At 42.7% G+C, this 22948-nt stretch overlaps 1 protein-coding gene and 2 long non-coding RNA genes across 3 annotated transcripts; 1 reads left to right on the top strand and 2 right to left on the bottom strand.

Annotated features, from left to right (window-relative positions):
* Positions 1–359: 359 nt before the first annotated feature.
* Positions 360–9130, bottom strand: LOC144058295 (uncharacterized). Its single transcript, XR_013295414.1, has 3 exons — positions 8995–9130; positions 5086–5187; positions 360–811 (listed from the first exon to the last, which is right to left on the bottom strand). It is a non-coding gene; the product is annotated as an uncharacterized LOC144058295 (long non-coding RNA).
* LOC144058294 (polycomb protein SCMH1) lies at positions 8635–18496 on the top strand. Its single transcript, XM_077576680.1, has 17 exons — positions 8635–8787; positions 9298–9412; positions 10271–10343; positions 10504–10581; positions 10695–10765; positions 10838–11072; positions 11148–11236; positions 12082–12328; positions 13619–13857; positions 14533–14718; positions 15256–15382; positions 15558–15758; positions 15826–15996; positions 16358–16471; positions 16984–17103; positions 17178–17311; positions 17798–18496. The coding sequence occupies exons 3-17, from the start codon at positions 10319–10321 to the stop codon at positions 17915–17917; spliced, it is 2157 nt and encodes a 718-aa protein (XP_077432806.1). The 5' UTR covers positions 8635–8787; positions 9298–9412; positions 10271–10318; the 3' UTR covers positions 17918–18496.
* Positions 18497–20205: 1709 nt separating this feature from the next.
* Positions 20206–22893, bottom strand: LOC144058205 (uncharacterized). Its single transcript, XR_013295401.1, has 4 exons — positions 22770–22893; positions 21343–21491; positions 21020–21251; positions 20206–20917 (listed from the first exon to the last, which is right to left on the bottom strand). It is a non-coding gene; the product is annotated as an uncharacterized LOC144058205 (long non-coding RNA).
* Positions 22894–22948: the final 55 nt, after the last annotated feature.

The raw sequence follows: 22948 nt of genomic DNA, 5'->3' as shown, positions 1-22948 counted from the left end.
GTTGCTCCTCGTGTGATGGGAGGATCCGTAAATGTTCAAAAGAGCGGCAATAACTAAAAATAAACACAATAAACACAGAAATAACATTTGGGCTCTGACACACATACCGTACATGCGTGCGCTCATTGACGGCACGCCGTTTTTGGATGTCTCGGCCCTTCTCGGTGAGTCAAGCGAAAGCATGTGGGACGCTCAATCGACTTTGTTTGAACCGAACCTTGGTCGGCCTGTGATGTGAAGCGACTGCGGTTACTCCGAAAGTGTTCGCCAGAGAAGAATTTCTCACTGAGACGAATGACCCGGATGGATGGCAAGATAAGAGCATCAGGCGTCCTTTAATTGCACATCGACTGCAGACAGTAATTATTCTCTTCCTGTTTTCCATATTTGGTCATTTCTCATGCTTATAAACTAACAGAACCCGGTTCATATGGATTTTGATATATAGGCTATGAGAGCAAAGTTGACCAAATCAATCATCATATATGAACAATATTTGACGGTGTATGATAGTGTGAACTCTGCCATACACAAAAAAAAACTACAAACGTGCAGATTGCTTTACGACATACGTCCTTTCCCCGTCAAACGTCTATGCGCGATTACTGTTATCATGCAGAAGCTACAAAACACCCTAAGAAACGAAGATTTTTGTCTGAGGCAACAATAATAATGATGATAAAAAGCCTACCTGGATGTGATTAAAAGCACAGTACAGGTTTTCACTTGCTGGCGAGATGAAAGACGTGGGATTTCCAAACAACGCTGCCTTTGCGGGGACTCGCCTCTTTTTAGAAGGTAGCCTTCCATGCTGGAATAAAAAACAATTATGCTAATGTTAGCTATTGGAAAATTGCGTGGTAGCAATAAATAGCCATCAGCTTGATAGTTCGCCTTTCCAGACTGACCCGACCAGCCACGCAACACTCAAAAGTTGTGTTCTTTTTTTGTTTACGAATGCATCTCGGGAAGGGAGGGAGGAGGGGAGCGCAATCGTTTGTGTGTGCAATAAAGAAGGTAAGATCACAACCACTGTCTGCTGTTAACATACTTGAGAAACGTTACAGTGCTGTATCAAGAAAAAATGTAAAATAGCCACTGGAAACAATGTTATTCAGTCCAACTGACGCCTTGGACGTCCGGATTTCCCAATGATATGCGCTTTCGAGGGAAATTAAAGGGAAAACAATACCGCTTTTGTCCAAAGGTGCCGCCATAATCAACGAAAAACGAATGCTCATTTGTGCTACTTTAATCAAAAGTATGTGGAAAAAAAGTTACGTTTTTAAGCTGGATTTCAAAGCATTTACACTTGGGGCTGACTTTAATTAAAATTATTATTCACTTATTCCATTTGTGTGCAGCATAACAGCTAAATACAGCTTCACCGTGTTTATTAAAAACTCTGGGTTCCACTAGTTGGTCCAAGTCTGTAGATCTCAGAGCCCTGCTGGGTTTATATTTAATCAGCATTACATGAATATATATATATACAGGACCCAAAGCATTTAGTGATTTATAGACCAATAAAAAGGCTACTGATTCTTATCAATAACTAATACAAAACGTAGCAGGTACGAAAATTCCAGTTGATAGGAGATGTTCCAATAAGCATATGGACACGCTTGATTTAACCATGATTGAATTTAACCATGATTGAATTTTCATCAAGGAAGTCCATATTTCGTAGTCCGTATTTCCATACCATGAATCAGCATGATCGTCAGTTGCTCCTGATGCTGCGTCATCAGCGGGTGAACAAGGTCAGAGTCAAAGCACTTTGACTACCATTAAGGTAGAAAAGCGCTTTATAAACGAAAGCCCATTTAGCAAGAACTTTATAGATGTCAAACATTTGAAGTGTTTAGAGCTGAGGTCATAGTCAACGTCAGTGTTGAATTTCAACCACTCTTCCCACTTTCATACTCATCGTCTTTTGTCAGAGCCGGATGGATGTTTATTGTTCAGGTTGGATGAGGTAACAGGTCAGATCAGTACATTCCAACATTCTGTCAATCATCATTTCAAATTAGTTTGGTATTTTCGTTCTTTCTTCAGTGGAAACCTAAAGTATTTGTAGCACACGAGGTAGATAAAAGGCATCTTCACTGGAAATGTTCTAACAATCTTCAGACTTTCACAACTCAAAGTCTTCTTATGTGATAGCAGAATATCAAGATATCAAATTTGAAATCAAATGCTCAAATGAAATAGATTACAAAATGATGTGAAAGTACATTCGGTGAACCGGATGGTTCTTCCCGTCCTGAGCTTTGAATTAATAGAATCCAACAGGGTATAAAATAAGATTCACAAACATCCATAGTATTAATGATCGGATATTTTGAGTTGGCTGTCCCAAGATTTCCAAAAGTGAACTTTTTCCTCTGACGCGCATCTTTATTGTAACATGTTTCCAACCTTGCGCTAACGACTAACAACAAGATTGAAGTCCAAAGTCAAGCGTCATTCCGTCGACGCTGTCGAACTTTTGGGCGGTCGATTTGCAGATGTATTTTCAAGTGAAAAAAAAGATGCACGCTTGAACTCTCTGAAGATGGAGATGAGGGAAAAACCAAACACAGGGTGAATTTGCGTGCATGTGCGCATGTTTGTAACTTTGTGTGTGTGCGCGTGTGTGTGTTTGTGCATCCTTTCTCCAGCAGGACCCCAGATCAAAACCGCAAAGCCGCTCTCCCTCCCCATGACTCTCTTTTTCTGCCTCTCTCTCTCTCTCTTTCTCCACCCCCTCTCTCATTAAAAACTGCAGGCCCTAGCTTCTAATTAAATCCCACTTGAAAAGTCTTAAAGTCAGCCTCAGATTGATTCAATTTGCATTTCTGAACAGAGAACATCGCCTAAAAGGATTAATAAATTGGACGGGGAAAAAATGCCTTCTTTCTGCGCCATGCCGTCAGAGCTTGTGAGACAACATCCAAAGAGAAATATCCCCCCCTCCGACAAACGTCTATCCAACATATGCTCGCTCTCCCCCGCTCTCTCTCTTCCTCTCGCATGTCCCTCCCAGGATGCCAGCAGAGATGGGGAGTGTACCAGGACTCGTTTTTGTGTGTGTCGTCCTCGTCTGTGCAACACACGCTCGCAGTCCTCTGAGGCACAGTTGGGAGGGAACACACGCAATCCGACTCTCGCCGTGTGCGCACGCTCGTGTGTGTGTGCTAATGACGGCCTGGATGTGGATATTTGTGTCCGCGTGAATAAAGGAGGAGTTGGTGCGGGGGTGACTTTGTCGGAGCGTGCCAGAGTGCTGAAAGTGACAAGGAGGCGCGGTGGGAAAAGATTCTCGCCGTCCCGCCTGCGTGAGCAGAAACAGGCCGCGACGATGGAGCCCGGCCATTGGCGAGCGGACACCTTCGGCAACATGTTTGGAAGCCCAAAAACACGTTGCCGGCAAGCCCAGCCAGACTCAATTAGTGTGATAAAATGAAAAAGAGCAAGCAAGACATTCGGAACGGACCCAAAACTGAGGCTGCTGCCAAAAACAGAGGCTGCTCCCATGTAACAACTATTTGTAATACCGCTTAACCTGTCTAGGGTCATTTGGAAACGTGGATGGGGCAAAAGGAAGGGCAGGCTGATACAGACTACATTTAGATTAGGGGTATGCCGAAAAAAATCCATTCTCATAAGAATCACGGTTCTCATTAAGTACGATTCAGAATCGACTTTAAATGTCCCAAAATCGATTTTTATTGAAATTATTTTATACCGTCTCGCCCTTGTTTGTGTGCCTTTACTGGGAATCCTGTTCATGTTGTACCCAATTTGGCCACTTAGGGGCAGTGTGGTACCGTGCGTTCTGATACACAGTTAAATTGTAGCCACATTAGAGAGTAGAAGGAAAAACGATGAAGTTATGCCAATAAAAGGTGGTTTTTGCAGCCGTAGGAAGAGCATATGCCGGTGAGTAATGTTAAGATGCTTCTCTGTATACATTTTTGAAGCGTTTTGTATGAATAGCCGTTCTTTTGAGTGATAAAAGTGCCGCTAGTAGCGCGCTAATTAGCATTAGCGAGTCAGACTGGAGTAGATCATGACGATTCTTTGCTCATCTCTAAATTGAAACAGAAATCATTGCTCTGTATGTAGATATTAATCGGATATGTAGCCAATGTGACTGCAGTCATGATGATCAGGTGGCGCGCATATGTCGTCAAAAGGAGACAAACATGACAATTGTTCGACAAAACAGATGTCGTGAAAAGCTTTTCCATATATGGAAACAGTCAGTGGAGTACGTGTGCAAAAATAAAAATAAAAAAAAACGTACAGGGAGAACATGCAAACACCACACAGGAAAATCTGAAGATCAGACCTACACGGACGGTGCTAGCCCAGATTCTCACATGAATTTACCCCATTGTCATTTATGGGAATTACGTCAAATTCAGACGCCAATTTTCAGCATTTAGAAGGAACTGATAGCAATGTTGCTTCTACTTCCAGTCTGAGATTTGTTTTAAAATGTTTGCATATTGAGTTTAAAAATTACAAAACAGAAAGCCAAAAACAATTACTTAAAAAAAAAAAAAAATCCACTTTAAACCAGTCTGGTTTAAACAGCTCCAAATACACATTCACCTTCAGTGAATTAAATATTTGTCTTTTGTAAAAGTTTTAGATTTCAGTAGCCCATAGTTCATGAATTTGAACCTGAAGAAATCCCCTAAGGCAATGGAACACATGCAAACTGCGCTTTACCGCCTCCTACAGGACTGGAGTTAAAAAAAAAAAAAAGTCGACAACATAACCGTTTGAAAGTTTCACAGTTGTGCTCAATCACTCATTGATCTTGGCTTAAAAAATCACAAAGGGTATGCACCCCCTCGATGATCTTGTTTACATTTGTAATGATGTCGTTGGGTTCACTAAGAGACAATGAATAGGCGGCCCAATTTGCAAATCCAAGGTCGTTTGAAAAAACATTTGCATGTGATTTTGTTACGCAGAGACACATTTTTTTGTCATAAAAATCCCTCATAATAAATGACAAAAGCGTTTGCTTGTGACATTTCCATCCATAACTGCAGTTTTGCTTTAAGTGCAACTTGTGGAGTTCCATACCTTGAGTCCTGAACGGAGAGTTCCAGGCGGTCACGTCCCGCTGACAAAGCGATGCAAGCTGGCGACGGAGGCCTGCGGAGGAAGTCGCTTGGAAACATGCGGCTGTGAAAACAAAAACACATTTTAGCCAAAACTCCAAAGGGATCGTACGTCCAAGCGTCTTCACACTCGACACTGCACTTCTTTGGGTCGCCAGAAATGCACCCGCCAAGTGTGAAGTAAAAACAGAAGGACACGCAAACACTCGGAGCACCTTGAACAATGTCTGAAAAAGTCTGCACTTTTCCGCCGTTCTCCTTTGTTGCACTGACACTGAATGTAGGGATCCTTTTTTCACAGATGGAGGTACAGTAATCCCTCATTCCTTCCATTTGACTCCGTTCATCATGCTTGTTTATATTTCAGACCGTCCCTGTATTAAATTACATCTGCAAAGTACCGACCAAATACTTCACTGTATTATCAATTACTGTGTGTATTTTTTATTTTGTTTTCTTGTTACATTTGTTCTATAAAGCACCAGCGGCTGCTCCAATCCTCCCGCTATAAACCACCTGTTAAGGATTACAATTCGTTTTAATGTGTGGTGGTAAGCTATATTCAATTAGCTATTCCAAATTTGAATCGCTGGTGAATGGCGCCGCAGATGTGACGGCCAATCAAAAATGACGTCGTATCACATGTACTTTCACAACAAAAACGACGTTTCTAGGTATGAGTGAGATTCAGCTAACCTATGCCATGGCTAAGCCATAAATGGTGCCTTGAGATATGAGTTTCATTTGTTCTTAGGCCACTTGCATCTCAAATCTTTTGCCAACCAAACAAATGGAAATGCCCTTAATCCATTCCAGACTCTCCTAAAAAAAACTAATAGCACTCTACAATATACTTTATAAAAAATATATTTACTGTAGTGTAATGACATCATTAAATATAATTATAAATAATGCACCTGTGGATAAAATAGTTAAGCATGCAAAGTTTTTCGCAAAATGCATGAACTTACAACAAATATGACATTTCTGGGTATGACGTGACATTCATCCAGCCCTAAAAATGATTTAGATTTTTTTTTAAATATACTTCTGAAAATCTGCAGTCAAAGAATATTTTGTTCAGAGCCACAAAGATGGGAATTGTGTCCATGTCCCAATATTTATGGATCTGACTGTGAGAATTGAAAAGTGAAAGGTCCTTTGTCAAAATGTGTACTTTGATTGACTGAACAATCGAAGGTGTAGCCCAACACTCGCCCAAAGCCAGCCTCGGTAAACTCAGGCTAACCACTGCCTTGATTAGCGCTATAGAAAACAGATGATTATGAAATGATCCTGTTAAATTCTCAGGAAAGCAGACAACATTGAGAGACTCGTTCACACCACTAGCTTTCAAAAGCACCTTTGCAAAACTTATAGAAGCATAATAATATATCTTGAAAGCGCGAGCTTCATAAAAGAAATGGCCGCTAAGCAAGGCCCATTGTCCACAGTTAATTGGCTCTAATGAACTTGTATGGCAGCTATAATGGAGTTGGGTGCCAGCAGCTCTATGGTTTATGCCTTATTAATAAAGAACTAAGATCACATGGACTTACTGAGAGACAAGCACACAATAACGCTGGAGGGGAACTTGACAATGAGCTACTCTCAAAGACAAAATCAACTTGAAAAAAGAAAAGCCAGCGAGAGAAAAGGACGGCATAAATATTACATAATGAAAGAAGACGATCATTATTAGGATTTAACGAGTGATTTGAAATGACAGAACAATGTGCCGTGATGGATCATGTGGGTCCTCAGAGGATAGCATGATGATGATGATGATAATGAGGGGAGAGGAGGGGAGGACAGGAGTGAGAATGAAACTTAATTTAAACAACACTGACCCCTTGTGGGCAATGCTAGAATGCAAGCATCCTCAGGTCTCAGCATGAAGTGCACTGCAGCTTGCATGCATGCATTCATGCATGCATGCACATTTCTCCCACTCATGTGCACCATGATAAGAAGGTCAGATTTGAAGATGAGTGTGGTGTGTGCATGTCCACGAGGAGCGACTGTGTGAGCGCTCTAATAACGGTCTCCCGGTGGACTGGGGGGGTTCCTTTGACACGATGAAGGCCGACAGGCGTGAAACAGGTCCAATCAGGCGCGTGGGCGCTGCCAATTAACCCTTTTCACCGTGTGAAACCAAACATAATTGCCTGGGCTGCAAGGAGGGGAGGATGAGGGTGCCACAGGGCCACGGCCTGCCCAGCGTAGGACGAAAGCGGGCCTTAGTGGCACTGCCAGGTGACCATTATGCACACAAGCCGAGTGCTGGGCCTGGGGGTGTTCTGTCCAAATCACATAGCAACGTTTGCCACACGGGCCTTAATTGACATGGCAGCTATTTTCTAATTCCCACACCTACAACCAAAATAAACAACAGTTTTCTACTTCAGCCCCCATAGTGAGTATTAAAAATAACAAGAAGTTTAGAGTACACCATTTTTGAAGAAATAGAGGGGTGCTGTATTTTTTGTTTAAATATTAAGTTTCAATCAAGTACTGCATCGTTTTACTTTTTTAGGCTTTTTATAAAGAGCACCGTTTAACTTTCTTTTTCTTATTTTTATTTAAAGCTAGAACCACCTATGCCTGGTGGTATAGTGTTGGAGTGCAAAGCAGTCCTACTGCTGATGCAGATTTACAGAAAAGAGGTCTGCAATTTATTTAATTATTGGGTAAGTGCCCTGAAAAATTGAAGAGAAACACTGTTTTATAAGACTTCATTTCAGGCTTAATACATTCCGTGTATGAAATATTGAAATTCCCTATTTGTAGGTTCACCATGTTAGAATATTTTTACTGGAACAAATAGTTATAAATAATTCCAGGTTTTGCTTGAGGCAATCTTCTTTTTCTTTTTTAGAACTAGAACACATTTGAATGCGCTTAAATTGCACCATAACGCTTTGCTGCAGTAGCATTTAAAAGAATCATGACTTTCTTGCAGTCATTTATGATAATAGATATTTATGCAGTGTACGATAACAGCATTTTATTAAGCAACAAGTCATTAGTGTGTTCAAACGATGAACAGTATTGGCCTACACTGTTGTTATATAAATATTTTAATACAATTTGAAAATATTGTATTAGTGATCAGTCGCTCTTTGTATCTATACATGAATCTAGCTCCTTACCTTGGGGGCTACCTGCTGTCCGAGGGCACCATGTTGTTGGTCCCTGTTCTAAAGAATAATGATATAAACCGTAACAATACTAAGGATACTAGTATTTTTTTTTTTTTAAACATAACAGTAATTAAACTATTGGTAATAATAACAAAACAAAGGACACAAATTGTTTAACTTTTAGTGGGTTGCTATGAATTGAAAGTTGTGTAACTCGCGAGATGAGTAGTGTTTCTCGTGAGGTTCTTGTCGCAATACTACCGTTTGGCCACTGGGCTCCGCTGTTTCTTCTTCTGGCCATCGTACAGCGTCTGAGTATCCCCACCCCCAAAATTTCTCATTCCCTACCGCCGTCATCCAGTAGGGAAAAAAATGGCGGATTGGCGGTAACTCCTTGGCAACAACAACACGCTACAAAGCGAGCTCACGTCTACAAACAAGACTGAGAGCTGCGTTTTCTTTCAGGACGCGTCGTCGTTGCGGAGCCCGCAAAAGCAAACGCGACCGCTCCATTGTGCTGGGTACGCTCTTGTTTTACGAATTGCCATTAAATGTTTTTTTTTTTTTTTAATAAGGTCAACAACAAGCTAGCGTGTAGCATGCTAAGCTAGTTAGCACCCTTGGCTTACTTAGCTTAGCTTGCCTAACATGGCGTGTTTGTGTTTGTAATAACATGTCAAGTAGCGTCAAGTTTCACGTATTAGCTTGTTAGGTTTTGTGGCACTTACACCGTGACAGTAGCGTTGGTTAGCCGAGCTCCCGACTAGCAACGCCGCCTGTCAAGCGGCGCTGGCAGCTCTCCTCGGCTTGTGTGTGCTGTGGGGGGAAGCGACTAAGCGAGGAAGTGGGAGGGAGGAAGCTTTTGTACTTTGAATGAGCCGCCGCGCGTCTGCGTGTCACTAGCGTGGGCGACCCACGCCGAACCCCGCAACTGTTTCTGGGCAATTCGAGGCTTTCCGCGGCTGAGGGGGCTTTTGTTGAAGTTGAAGCCCCCGCTAATGTTGTCCCCGTCTTGTCATTTGTCTTCGAAGGTTGGAGGGTCGCTTCGATTTGAACGCCGCAAGAAAAAAGGCGCACTTGTGTTGAAAAGGAGCCCGTCCGGTCCGGTGGGGATCGAACACCGCTTAATTGTTATGAAGTTCTAAGGTAAGTGTGCACTTTTGTGTCGGATTAGCAATGGGAAATCACGCGGCGGCTTCATTCGTTGTTGGACTACTGTATTTGTTCATGTGTAGCAATTCTTCAACAATCAAATTCTGCATATCATCGACGCTTCATTAGGTGTTGATGCGCAGTAATGAGTTTAATGTACACTTCTCATGCTGCTTCAGGTTTATCTACATATCAACTACAGGTTATTTACACTACGTCTGAAGATAATGATTATGTCCGCCATTGATTAAACTATTATTTATTATCATTAAGTTCCTGCTTTCGTCTGTAACATTTCATAAAGTAGTCAAAAATGTTGTTGGTTTCCAAAGTGAAAGCAGGTCTTGGCAAATGTGCCACTTTGATTAAACACAAACATAATCTTTCAGCTTTCATAGAGGACTGACTACAGGAATCTGAATATGTACTGCTGAGAAGCTGAAATTCTGAGCATTTGGACAATTTTAAATTGCAATGGCTACAAATTATTAATCAATTATTAAATTAGTTGGGAATTAATTTGATATTCATTTAGTTGCTTGATTAATTGTTGCACTACTGCCCGTGACTTTAATGAGGACAATTCTATAAAAATAGATAGATATTAGAAATACCTCTATGAATGATTTAGTACCACCACAATTATAAACATGTTGTTAAATTCATTCCTCGTTGTTGTGGCCAGTGCTTGTACTTGAAGGGTCATCGAGTAAGATCAACTTTTCCATATGCATCTGTCATTCACAAGTCTACTTGCTCAAAAGTTGCAATACTCAGAATGTTTCAAAATAAAAATGATGTTTTTAGATTGAAAGGAAAACATAACGTTTTTTTTTTTTATATATCTCATAGGGTTGTAGGCAACTTTCATATCCTGAGATTGTTCCGTACCATTGGAGCATGAGGAAGCCTGTGCCGCAGAAAGGTAACATGTTATTATGGTGTCATTCAAAAGATTTAGTAACCATTGAATAGCTTGCAGCTGTAGATTTTTTTTCCCGTAGACTATTTCTTTGTACAGCAATTGTCATGTCAGACACTGAATTTCTCCAGTAGATGAATTTATTTTACTTTCTAAAACTTAGCTATAGAGTGGAAAGATGCAAGAAGGATCAAGCATGCCCGGAGTGGACGGCCGTCCCGGGTGCCCTCCATGTTCCAAGGTAATTCATATTACTTGTCAAACTACAAATCACACAACTTTAAAGTCCTTACATGCAAACAAGTCCCGCAAAAAAAGATCTTTTTTTAACGGACTTATTTTGGATCGCCACAGGCCATTTCAGTTGGGAGAAGTACCTCAAAGAGACAGGCGCCAGCGCGGCACCCGCTTCATGCTTCCGTCAGGTAAGCAATACCCTTGTCTGTGTCTGTCAGAACAGTCTGACGCTCACACGTGTCAATCAACAACCCGTTTAGAGCCTTACGCCGCCAGTCAACGAGTTCAAAACGGGCATGAAGCTGGAGGCTCAGGACCCGCGCAACACCACGTCCACCTGCATCGCCACTGTGGTGGGCCTGACGGGCTCGCGACTTCGCCTGCGCCTGGACGGCTCCGACAACAAGAACGACTTCTGGCGCCTGGTGGACTCGTCCGAGATTCAGCCCATTGGCAACTGTGAGAAGAGCGGCGGTATGCTGCAGCCACCGCTTGGTAAAAGACGCACACGACTGACATCGGCCATGATTTGTGCGCTTTTGCTTTAAATTTGGAATATTCCTGGATCAGGTTTCCGTCTCAACGCATCCTCCTGGCCTTTGTTTCTTCTGAAGACGCTAAATGGTGCTGAGATGGCGCCTCCGCGCATCTTTCACAAGGTACCTCTATAACACTCATTTAGTAGGCAGTTTCGCAGTTCATTACGCAATGTGGCTTGGTTTATTTAGTTCACATGCGTGTGCTGTGCTAATTGCATGATATTGTCTGAGGTGGCAAATCCAGGTCCAGAAAGTAAAAACCCTGCCACAGTTTGACTTTTAGCCCCTAGCTAGCCATCAGGTAAACGAGCACCATGGGAGCTAGCTAGCTAGCATCAGGGGCAAAAGCCAACTTGTGGCAGGGTTTTAACTTCCTGGATCTGGATTTGCCTCCTCTGAACATTGTCATAGCAGGGCAGCATTTAACCCACCCGTGAAGTGCTGAATATAAACCCAGTAGGACTCTGAGGTCTGCAGACTGGAGTCAATCAGAGGAACCTCGAGTTCAAATCAAACATGGTGAAGCATCGTTTAGCTGTTGTATTGCACACAAATGGAATAAGCTGCCAATAGAAGGGAAGTCCACCCTGAGTGAAAATACTTTTAAATCCAGGTTTAAAACAATACTTTTTTCCCCCATACCTATGATTACGGTCTTTCAAAGCATATTTAAAATTCATTCATTAGCATGTTCTCCAAAATCTTGTACTTGCACTGTACGTTCTTTTTATTACTTTAAATGTATTTAACTCTTTTGTTTGTAAGTGCTTTTAACTGTTGTACTTTTAATTATCTAAAGCACATTGAGTTACCTTGTATATGACATGCGTTGTATAAATGAAGCTGCCTTGGCTTTTTGCCTTAAACCGACAACAGAGGCATTCAGTGGGCTGTGTGTAAGTGTTTTTCGCAATGCCAGGTCCTTCCATGCTGTGACCCTCTCTTTCCTGCTGCATCATCCTCAGCAGGAGCCCCCGGCGCCGGAGCAGAACTCCTTCCAAGTCGGCATGAAGCTGGAGGCGGTGGACCGCAAAAACCCTCACTTCATCTGCCCGGCCACTGTGGGCGCGCTGCGCGGAGTAGAAGTGCAGGTCACCTTCGACGGCTGGCGGGGGGCCTTCGACTACTACTGCCGCTACGACTCGCGCGACATCTTCCCGGTCGGCTGGTGCACGCTCACCGGCGACAACCTGCAGCCGCCTGGAACAAAAGGTGCCAATTCTGCCAAATTTGGGCTTGTGGGAGTGGGCGGGCACTCTCGAGAAGCATCTATTTGAATACAAGCCGGTAAAGTGTCAATCTTCCATATATGTCGACTGGTTAGCAGATTGTAGGGGCAGAGAAGAGCAAAGAGGACGAGTGTCACTAAGGCACTAGACAAAATGAATCAGCGGAGAACAGACGAGAAGACACGTGTGTTTAATTTGAGCAGGACAGCTACAATAAGAAGAGTGAATTGGCAGAAATGCATTTCAAGTGATAGAAGGAAGGCACCCAGTAGCTTGTCGAGTGTGTGACTGAAAACTAGAAGTTGCTTACGCAGCGCTTCTGCACGGGCAAAGGCTGAACAATGAACATGTAACCTAAAGGTCCTTAAATGTATTGACAAAGAATTAACTCATCAGATGTTGTTTTTTTGGTACCTAATGAAAAGTTGTTGCAGCTTTCAGTGCTATATTGATTGGTGTGCCCGTTTTAAAGTGTATTTAATTAAAAATCCCCGCAGGCCACTTACTGTACAGTATGTTTCAATGCTACTGTGCTTCTTCAAAGTCATTTTTTCCGTGGCACGTGTCTGTGGAAGGTGTTTGATTGACTGTCAGTGTGACCTCGCATTTGTCAGCAGCTGCCTTCCTCAAACTCAGTTGCACCTGTGGGCCTCAAAGGCTTTCATTCACACCGTTTGTTGCTTTGTCACAGCCGCCGTGCAGACCCGATTGCAATCTTCACATCTTTTCCCGATTTTCTGCTTGGTTCCATTTGTTTTAGATAATTATGATAGTATGATTTGGATACACTTCATTCTTTATCTTTTACTATTGATATTGACTTGATTGTTGGTTTGAGCCATAGTGTACTGAGCATCCTTAACAAAGATGCATGTACCGCTGTCTTAAGTTGGATTGAGTTAAATTTTCTCTTCTTATGACTATTGTCACTCTGCCGCTTTGCCTCCACACAAAAAAAAGTCCCAAAAACACACTTGAAAATGTATGAAGTTTTGCATTGAAAAAGTACATGTGAATTTAATGAATGAACTGCCTTGAAAGCAAATAACGTGACCTTGTTGACAATATAGGAGTATTATTACATGTTTGTAGGGAGGCCTTTCTCAATAAACAGCCTTGTGTAACCTCAAGCTCTCCCCCTCCCGCTTGATCAAATGACTAGGCTTGTTATTCATTTCGATGTGTTTCCTTTCCCGAAACATTCTTAGTAACGCCCTCCCTGCATTTTGGTTTTTTGTTTTGTATGTTTTACCTGTCCTTGTCTATTTTGCAGCGGTGATGCCAAAGTCCATCGGGCCGTTATCAGACGGCACCGTGGAGACCTCGGCCATGCACACACCTCCCGCGGAAAGCAAACCCGCCGGTCAGAGGGGCCGCAAACCCGGCCGCAGGAAAGCCAAGGGGTCTTGGACTCAGAAGGCATCAGCCTCAGGGCCGGCAAGCATCCAGACGGACAAAAGTCTGGAGCCTGTTAAGATCCCTAAGAAACGCGGACCCAAACCAGGACGCAAGGTAGGCTGCAGACTGCATAACATTTCGAAGTGGTGATTGATTGATTGATTTTTACCACAGGGGGAAATGAGGGCCGGCCTAAACGATATCAAAAGCACTGACCTACATTTACCATCTAAATTTGTTCCATGAAATGTTATTAATCTATTCCCAACAGTCAGTTCTTTTAATTTTGTAGTATTTCTCTTGGCTGCCTTGCTAACAGTACAAGTGGGTGCCTTTTTTTTTTTTTGTAGCCTTAATGTGCTGCCATATCAAGGCAATCCGCCCAGGTCCCTCAGAATCAGTAATGCTGGCCAAAGGCCATTACCAATGGACAGTTTCATTCACCAATCAGATTTTGAATTCATCCTCACGTGGGCAGATCGCTGGCCCTCAATGATGTGAGCACTTCTGTTTGGTTGGTCAGAACAAAACTTGTTACTGCCAACTTTGACAAACAAAATACGTCTGTCACAATCTGCTTACATTTAATGAGTATGATGTATTTTATTTAAATGTTTTTGATAAATATTGATTCTAATATTGAGAGTGTTATTGTATAGTATTAATTGGTTTCTGTAATTGCGATCATGTGTTTGTGGTATTAAAAGGTAGATTCAAGTCTCTCAAGTTTTGGCAGCTTCATGCCGACTATTATTTCTACCGTCCAACTCGTTTGCTTCATCTTTGCAGTTGAGCTGGGTCAAGAGAGCCAACTTCTTGCCAGATGCCACGGCTGGGCCTGGGCGGCCCACAGCGGGTCCGGGACGACCCCGCGGCAGACTCCCGGCCAACTGGGCACAGAGGTTATCCCTGCCGCAGATGCACGACGTGCCTGTCAAGATTCCAAAGAAAAGAGGCCCAAAGCCTGGCAGCAAGGTAGCGGTCGCACGCATCATTGGTTTTTGGGGGCTTGACAAGTGCAGCAAATTGCTATGCTAGTGACGCTTCCACTTTAGCAAGCTGGCAAAGCAGATCATAAAAGTGCTCATCAAACCCTAATATAATAATAATAATAAGGGAGCCACCAGAGAGTCATTGAAGCTGCCAAGCAGCCACAACTGCCAATATTTGATTGATTTCTTGGCCTGTAGCTTTACTTTGAAGCTGCTGTTTCCCATGTGACGCCTGAACACCTGCCAACCATTTTCACTTTTCCGTTTCCCTCAAAACAATGCAAAAAAAAAGCTGATGAGGTCAGAGAGAAAAAAAGGTACCTATTAAACATCCATCAAATTCAGCCAATCCCGTCTGACGTGGGGCACATCCTGGACTGGTCACCAACCAGTCACAGTGCACTAGATTTTTTTTTCTGCTAAATGTCAGAATCGGTCCTAGTAACAGTGCCAGTTATTTACCATTTGTTGTCTCAAGATAGTGCTCTGATGGCTCTTTTTTTTTTTTTTTTTTTCCCAGAGAAAACCTCGCCTGGTACCTAATCCAGTCCCCACGTCTCCCACCAGTAGCACTCCGGAGCCCGACACCAGCACTGTGCCCCTCGACAACGCCACCATCCCCAAATCTGCACTACAGGCCCCGACAGGTACTGTTGGCTGAAGTCCGTTTTTATGGGTCTTTACAGGCCCCCACTAATGGGACCGAGCTACATGACACTTATAGACTCACTTCAGGGGGTTCACTGCGTATGCCACTGTCGTCGTCTTCAAATGCAGTTCATGCAAAAGCCATTTATTTTCATTGTGCTTTTGTCCCCCTAGTATGTGTCTACTTAAACAAGTACGGAAAAGTTGGTCCCCATTTGGACCAGCGGCGCATCCAGCAGCTGCCGGACCACTTTGGGCCCGGCCAGGCGTCGTCTGTTCTACAGCAGTGCGTCCAAGCCTGTGTTGACTCCGCCCACAACCAGGCCACCGTCTTCTCCTGCCTGAAGCCCGGCCAGGGGGGTGAGCTCATTTCAGGTGAGGTTATTATGCATATGAAATGAACTGCACTTGAAATATTGATTGGTTGAATTTGTGCTTGCAGCCTTGTTTGAGAAGCAGCAGCACACGCTGACGCTGCCCACCGCCAGCAGCGTGACCTATGTCCTTCGCTTCCTGGAGAAGCTTTGCCACAATCTACATTGCGACCCGCTTTTTGGCAGTCAGCCTGTGGCCAGGGAAAGCCTGTACTATGACGGGCGCACCTTCACAACAGGTATGCGGCGGCCATGTTGGGGGGGTTTTCATACGTCACATGATCGTAGGAGATAATTAACATAAAAACTGTAAACTGTAACACTAAAACAATGCCAAGTCCCATGTTGAGACAAACGCCGTAGACTAAAAATGCATTTTAAGATGAGTTATAAAAAATAAAAGCTAGCTCAATGTTAACATATAATGGAAAATGCCATTGACATGCTAATGGTTAGTGTCATTTTTTTGACGGCAAATGGCGAACCACACATCCACAGACAGATAATATAACAATACTGACAGTTATGTATTCTGTATCCTCTGAAAAATGACTAATATTGTACTGTAACTCTAACTTAGTTTCCTCTGTTTGGGTCCAGACAGGAGAACTTTGGGAGACAACTTGACCACGAGTCCCGGACGAGGCACCAAGCGGCTCCTGCAGGACTCATACAAAAGCCCCCTGGCCAAGATCTCCCGGCCCGCCGCCAATTGTACGACTACCTCATGGTGTTTGTGATCCGCCTTGAATGACGAATAACGGCACTCCTTATTGTTAACAGGAAAAAATAACGGTGTTGTATTTGTGGATAGTTCCTGTACTGTAATTCCTGAAACATTGTCCTCCACTCTAATAGACACAACGCCTCAACCAATTGCTGTGCCACGTGTTGAAACACTTTTGCTAATACCACCACCGCCATGTGTCACTACACACAACTTTACCACAGCACATAAAGCATCTGGTTTACGGCGATTTTTCAAGATAACAGGCATTTTTTTAAAGCTGAAGTTGGAGATTAAAACGAAATTCTTCAAAGTGGCGCCTGTAAAGCTCAATTTTTCGTCTTACAATTTTCGTCTTAAACTGTTCTTAATCTGTAAAGATGAATATACAGGAGTGTTTGAAGAAAAAGTGATTTGCATGACATCTGTAAAGCTCACTTTTAGGTTGACTATTTGCACAAATATCACATTTAATCAGTGATTGTTGTGTGTTGGTCAGGGGAGTCCGTGGAGAGCAGCGCTGTGGCGGCAACGTTAGAGCACTTAAAGACGAGCTCCCGATCACCGAGCTCGTTGACGCAAAATTCGGGGAGCCGTGTACAACACGCCAGCTCGTCTGGTAAAGACACACACACACACACACACACACACACACACAGTGCCTGCAATGAGTCGCCGCTCGTGTTCCTTTAGGATCGAGTAGTTTTGGGGAAAGTCCCAAGCCCGGCGGTCAAGACCCCAACCTGTGGAGCGTCAGCGATGTCATGCGCTACATCAAAGACATCGACCCCGTGCTGGCACCGCACGCTGACCTGTTCAGGAAACACGTAAGCATAAGTGAAATCTGCGATACAGAAATATCCTATTTTATATATCTTACACACTTTTATACGACGACGTATTAGGGCCACGTAATTTTTTTTTTTTGGGGGGGGCGGGGGCTGCTGGCAAATTTGCGAGCTTTTTTTTTCGCGGAAATATTGCCCCCGCCCTCTAAAAAAAATATATTTCTACGTGGCCCTAATACGCCGTCTTACTTAAACAATACACATTTTAACACGTATAATATATTGAGAGAGAGAAATGGGTAAGACAAAAGTATTGTACAAACTGTATCAGTGTTTTCTAAACCAACAAACTTATCATCTCACAATACACATGTCCAAAGGCCGTCGCTCTGTGTAGGCGTAAAAAGTAGCATGGTAAACAATAAGTGGGAAAAAAAAATCAAAGTTGGGTAAAGGCAGGTGCCACTGTGTTCCGTATACACGGCATGAACATGAAATGAGGCGAGCGTCTGTCCTCCGCGGCAGGAAATCGATGGCAAGGCGCTGCTGCTGCTGCGCAGCGACACGATGATGAAGTACATGGGTCTGAAGTTGGGCCCCGCCCTCAAACTCACCTTTCACATCGACAAGCTCAAACGAGCCTGAGCGCAGAAGGAGTCCGATATCCGCAAAGATTTCCAAAGGTCTTCACCATTTGACTCGGTGCATTTATCGGCCGCCATCTTGGGAACCACGTCCGTCTCATCCAATGAGGACGCTTGATTTCATGTAGCACAATCCGGCCCCAAGGCAGCATGGGATATGTTTGTAGTTTCTGTTTTTTTATTGTTATTGTTACAAAACACTTGAAAATGGGCTCTTTTTCATGGCCTGATTGTACATTTCACCTTTTCTACTTAAAATATAATGTATTTTGCGTTTTTTGTTGGAGAACGTTAACTGATGAAATCATTACGTTTGGTCCGAGTAGATAGCAATGTTTATGACAAATGTCTCCCTTTTACTACAACATTAACTACAGCCGGACAAATTAGCTTATTGCTAAATGACAACTATTATAATTCTGCCATGACAAAATGTGTTTTTAATTTCTCGTTATGGATTACATTTACATTGTCTCCATTTTGGCTGTTTGTACTTTTTTGAGAAAAAAAATGTTTTGATACTATATTAGAGTTCCTACATGAAGAGAACTGTGCTTAATAAATATATAATGCAATTTTTGATTGCTTATATTGTTTTTTTGTGTGTTGGACACATTATATCTAGATGCAGGTATATAATAATCGATATGTAAATCAATACAGATACAGTATATTGTAATATATATATTGTATTGGTATTTAAATTCCTTTGTCTTAGCATATTTGGTATTGGAGTACTCCAAAAGTAATTGTTACATTACTTTTATAATATGGTACTTGGAATATGTTACTGCCTTTTTTTTTTTTTTACAAAAACAAATAAGCAACTAGTAACTGTCCGAATACATTTTAAGTCTCACAGCTCTGATGCTAACATAATGTGAAATCCCAACGATGGACTACGTCATTAAGTCAATGTTAGTGAATGCAGGCAAAGCAGACTACTTGATATCAGTTGCTACATTTTTCAGTTTCACTGCCGTGTGCAAAATTCCATTGAAAGATTGCCAAGAAATTGTGGAAGAAAAATAATACCAAAGTTCCACAAGATACACCCGAGTAATACTATAATGGCCCAATCATGAATGTCCAGGATTCTCTGTACTGTAATTCACATTTTCTACTGACACATGTCAGCCTGCAGGGGGTAGCAGAGTTTCACTATCGCTCTTTCCTTCCTTTCCCCCCTCCCTTATTAGTCTCCTTGGTGTTTCTCCTTGGGACTGTGACATGTTGTGCCATGGGTGGGCCGCTTTCCCATCTGTTCCCCTCAGCACCATCATCACGATGTTACATTTTTCTTTTACTCTGACGTTTTATTACCAGCCAACCTTTTCCATCCGCCACACCATGCTGTGTGTGGCTCGTGATGACAACGATGGCCTTCACTGTCACCAGTGGGCTTTATATTAGCGTGTGCGTGTGTGAAACGTGACGTCGGCAAAAACGTTGTACCACATCCTCTGTGTGCAAACAGGAAAATAGGGACCCAGCCCACTGATTGTAACTGACGTGCATGTGTGAGAGAGTACATACACACTCATGTCACAAGCCAGGGCCCTGATGCCTCTGCTGCTTATTGTTGATGCTAGCCAGTGTGTGTGTGTGTGAGCGGCGCTATTTATAGCCAGAAATAACAGTTCTTTGTGCTCAATATTGTGTGTTGTGAAGGTGCTGCCTGGCCGACTGTCACCTCTTAAAGCGCATTCGAGATGTATCGTAATGACACGTAATGGCGTATAGATAGCAATGTTTCAACCTGGATGTTTACGCACCAGATTTACTGACTCATACATCACATGAGGTACAGGGGAGTGTTGGTGTGTGTAGAAGTACACACAGGTTGATTTGTTCTTTTTGTTCAAGACAATTTCCTCATAGGAAGTCCTGTACAGCGAATTAATTTGTTCGGCATCATAAAACCTTCATTGTAAAAATCCTGTATGATGAAAGCAGTGATGGGAGGTCAACAAGGCTAAACACTCACGAATACAGAACTACAGTACATTTTAAATCTAAAATGTTACCCTGAGTTATGAGTGACCTGACTTGAGAATTTTTAGATGAGTCTTCGAGCGACAAGGCAGCAGTTAGCGCATAGTGAACAGTTTTTAAAAAAGGAGGCTTCAAGCTGCTTTTGCCACTGCCAGCTGAGGTTTATTGTTGACAAAGGAAAAAAACACACACACAAGAATTACACATTATGTGTTTAAAAAAAGAAGAAGAGAAAAACTACATAGCATTCACTAGCTTAATGCTAACTCAACTCTGCTAAAATACAATGGGAAACTGCATAGACAGATAGACTAACAGTTAGCATGTGTTGGCCAGATTGCTATCCAGATGCAAATGTATGTCTTTATCCTCAGCAAAGAACGACTAATTGCTGTACTGAGAAGTCGAGCCAAATTTTATTTTTTTGTTTTTTTCCGGACTGACTGGAACAGATTAATAGCATTTGTATTCATTTCAATAGGATACAATTATTTGAGATTCGAGTAATGTGACTTACAAACATGGTCAGAGATGGAATTAAACTTGTACCTCAAAGCAGACTGCACTAAATTGTAATTTATAACAATCTATTCTTTTCATTTGTCGCATTTTTCTTGGCCACATAGTTTTTTTTGTTTTTCTTTTGTCCAATCAGATTTCAGCCTCTTTGTGTCGCTATGTCAATCTAATCTGCCCAGGCTCTATAGTATTGCTGGCCCATGTAAATATAAGGACGATACCTAGTACCGTTTCATAGGTATTGCTTAAATTAAACTTTGAAGAGAGAGCAAAGATTTTTCGTTATATCTATTCCAACTGTTAGTCAAGTGAATCCTGTCAACCGACGCAAAGATCGAGGAGGTTGCAAATAAGAAATGAGATTCAACTCAGCTCTAGCGGTCACATCATCCTCACCTTGGCGCTACTACATTTCCCAAGCAGCCTCAGGGCACTCAAGATGCTTCCAGTGTACGGTGATGCTTCCGAAGCCCTTTGAGTACGTGATCTGTTTGCAAAGCAACACAGACACCCGTGTTATTCCAACACAAACAACACAGCAACATGTCGACCAATAATAGAGAATACAAACTCTTTATCCTTTGCTTACGTTTACTGCAGCTTACTGAGGAGCTGTGACCGTCTGATGTCTTGCATGACGGCGGTACCAACTCTTTTGTTGTTCAATGTCAGAGGCATATCTTTCCTGATTAGTGGAATTCCAACCTCAGTGCGCACGTTGCCCAAGTGGTTAACATATCTGCCTAACAGTCAGTAAATCCAGGTTCAAATCTCCGTTATGCTCCGGCTTTTGCCACCAATGGGAGGCCTTCAGGCTCAAACTGTCCGTAAAAGGGATCGGTCAATTTTTGTGTGGCATCATTCTACATTTAAAATTCATTACTTTCCACTAAAAAGGAGCAGCAGACCTACTTTTTTGCTCAAATGGCTCCGAGGGTGGCTGTAGATGGCGGGGAAGTGGGGGCACGGGGGGGCTTTAATATCTTCCAATCTTCACATAAACCTCCACCCTCACCCTGCCCTCAGATGGAGTGGGCCAGCTCATCGCAACCACGTTTGTCCTGCAAGGTAAAATGTTAGTCGGCCTACTGTAAGTGTGGGTAATAATATCTGAGCCACAGGCCACGTTCCATTACAGGCTCTTTTTATATTTCATACAGAGTGAAGGCCTCCTGCTGTAAGCTAACTGAGGGTCTAAAAACAGCCTGGATGACAAATGAACTCACACAGAGGCATTGCCAATTCTCCATCGAGGATTAAAACTATAATAATAATAATAATAGAGAGTTATATGCTAATATTTTAAGTGTGAATGTTGTCAAACAATGCTCCTAAACGGCACGAATGGGCAATCAATTCCTAGACAAAGGGATTCGAGGCTAAATTGTACACTCCAGACTATTTTTAATAGTCTCCTATTAGATCAAATATGTCTCCTTGTTAATGGTGGAGACCAAAGGTTTGAGCACGTCTTGTTACAACTACAGTAATCCCCCCTCCATCGTGGGGGTTCCTGTAACAAGTGAAATCCGCAATATAGAAATACCCGATTTTAATTCGTTTTTTTTTTTTTTTAATGGTCTTAAGCAAACTTTTAAAATAATACAAACACATTGAAACACACAATATAGTGAGACAAAGCAATAGATAACAAAAATATTGAACTTTATAACAGTGTACCAATCCCTCTATATGTTTAAACAAATCCCATTTTTCCAAATTAACAAAGTGATCATCTCACAATATATGTCAATAATCTTGCCCAAATATGTCGATTTTAAAATGAACCTATAGCCGTCACTTTCTGTAGGAGTAAAAAGCAGAATGGGAGAGGATGACATTTGGTCATTTTTCAACAAAAACTAGGTGGTACTGAAATACTTCCTGTTTTCGTTCTTCTTTCAAATGTACACCGTCTCAAACTATATAGCATGCCACCGTCTGGTGGTTGACAGTGGAATTACACCCAATGTAAACAACAGTTAGACCCAGATAGAATCAAAACGGGACCGAACCCGTGTTGGAGGGGGGGTCACTGTCCAACTATTTAACAGCGCATTTGAAGTGGAAGTCAGTAGAATAGCGACATTTGTGTTTGTGCTATTTGATGAGCTGGGCAGCCCCCCCCCCCCCCCCCCCCTCATGAAGCCTGACAAGAAGCGCTCTCTTCTGTTAATTCCACCCCCGCGCTTACAGACAGTTAGTCTGTCTTGGGAGGCATGTGCTCGCCGCCGTCACCAGATTAGCACGTAGCTTTAAAGCTGCGCTCATGAAGACACCGTGTACAGAACACAGGCTGCCCTAATACTCCTCGGATCCCTTCGAGCCTGCGAACAAACCTGCCAGTCGGCCGACGGACGCTGCCGTTCTCCGCTCTGCTCTCATAAAAATTGGACCCTGGCTGGCCGGGTCATATAAAAGCTGCGAGTACACGGTGTAAATGGAATCATATGAAGACCTTGCAATATAATGCAATTCAGTGAGAAGGCCCCCGCAGCAGAATTGAACCTCAGTCATT

This window comes from Vanacampus margaritifer, chromosome 9 (assembly GCF_051991255.1).
Source record: "Vanacampus margaritifer isolate UIUO_Vmar chromosome 9, RoL_Vmar_1.0, whole genome shotgun sequence".
NCBI classification, from domain to species: Eukaryota; Metazoa; Chordata; class Actinopteri; order Syngnathiformes; family Syngnathidae; genus Vanacampus; species Vanacampus margaritifer.
This window is presented reverse-complemented; position numbering and strand designations above follow the sequence as displayed.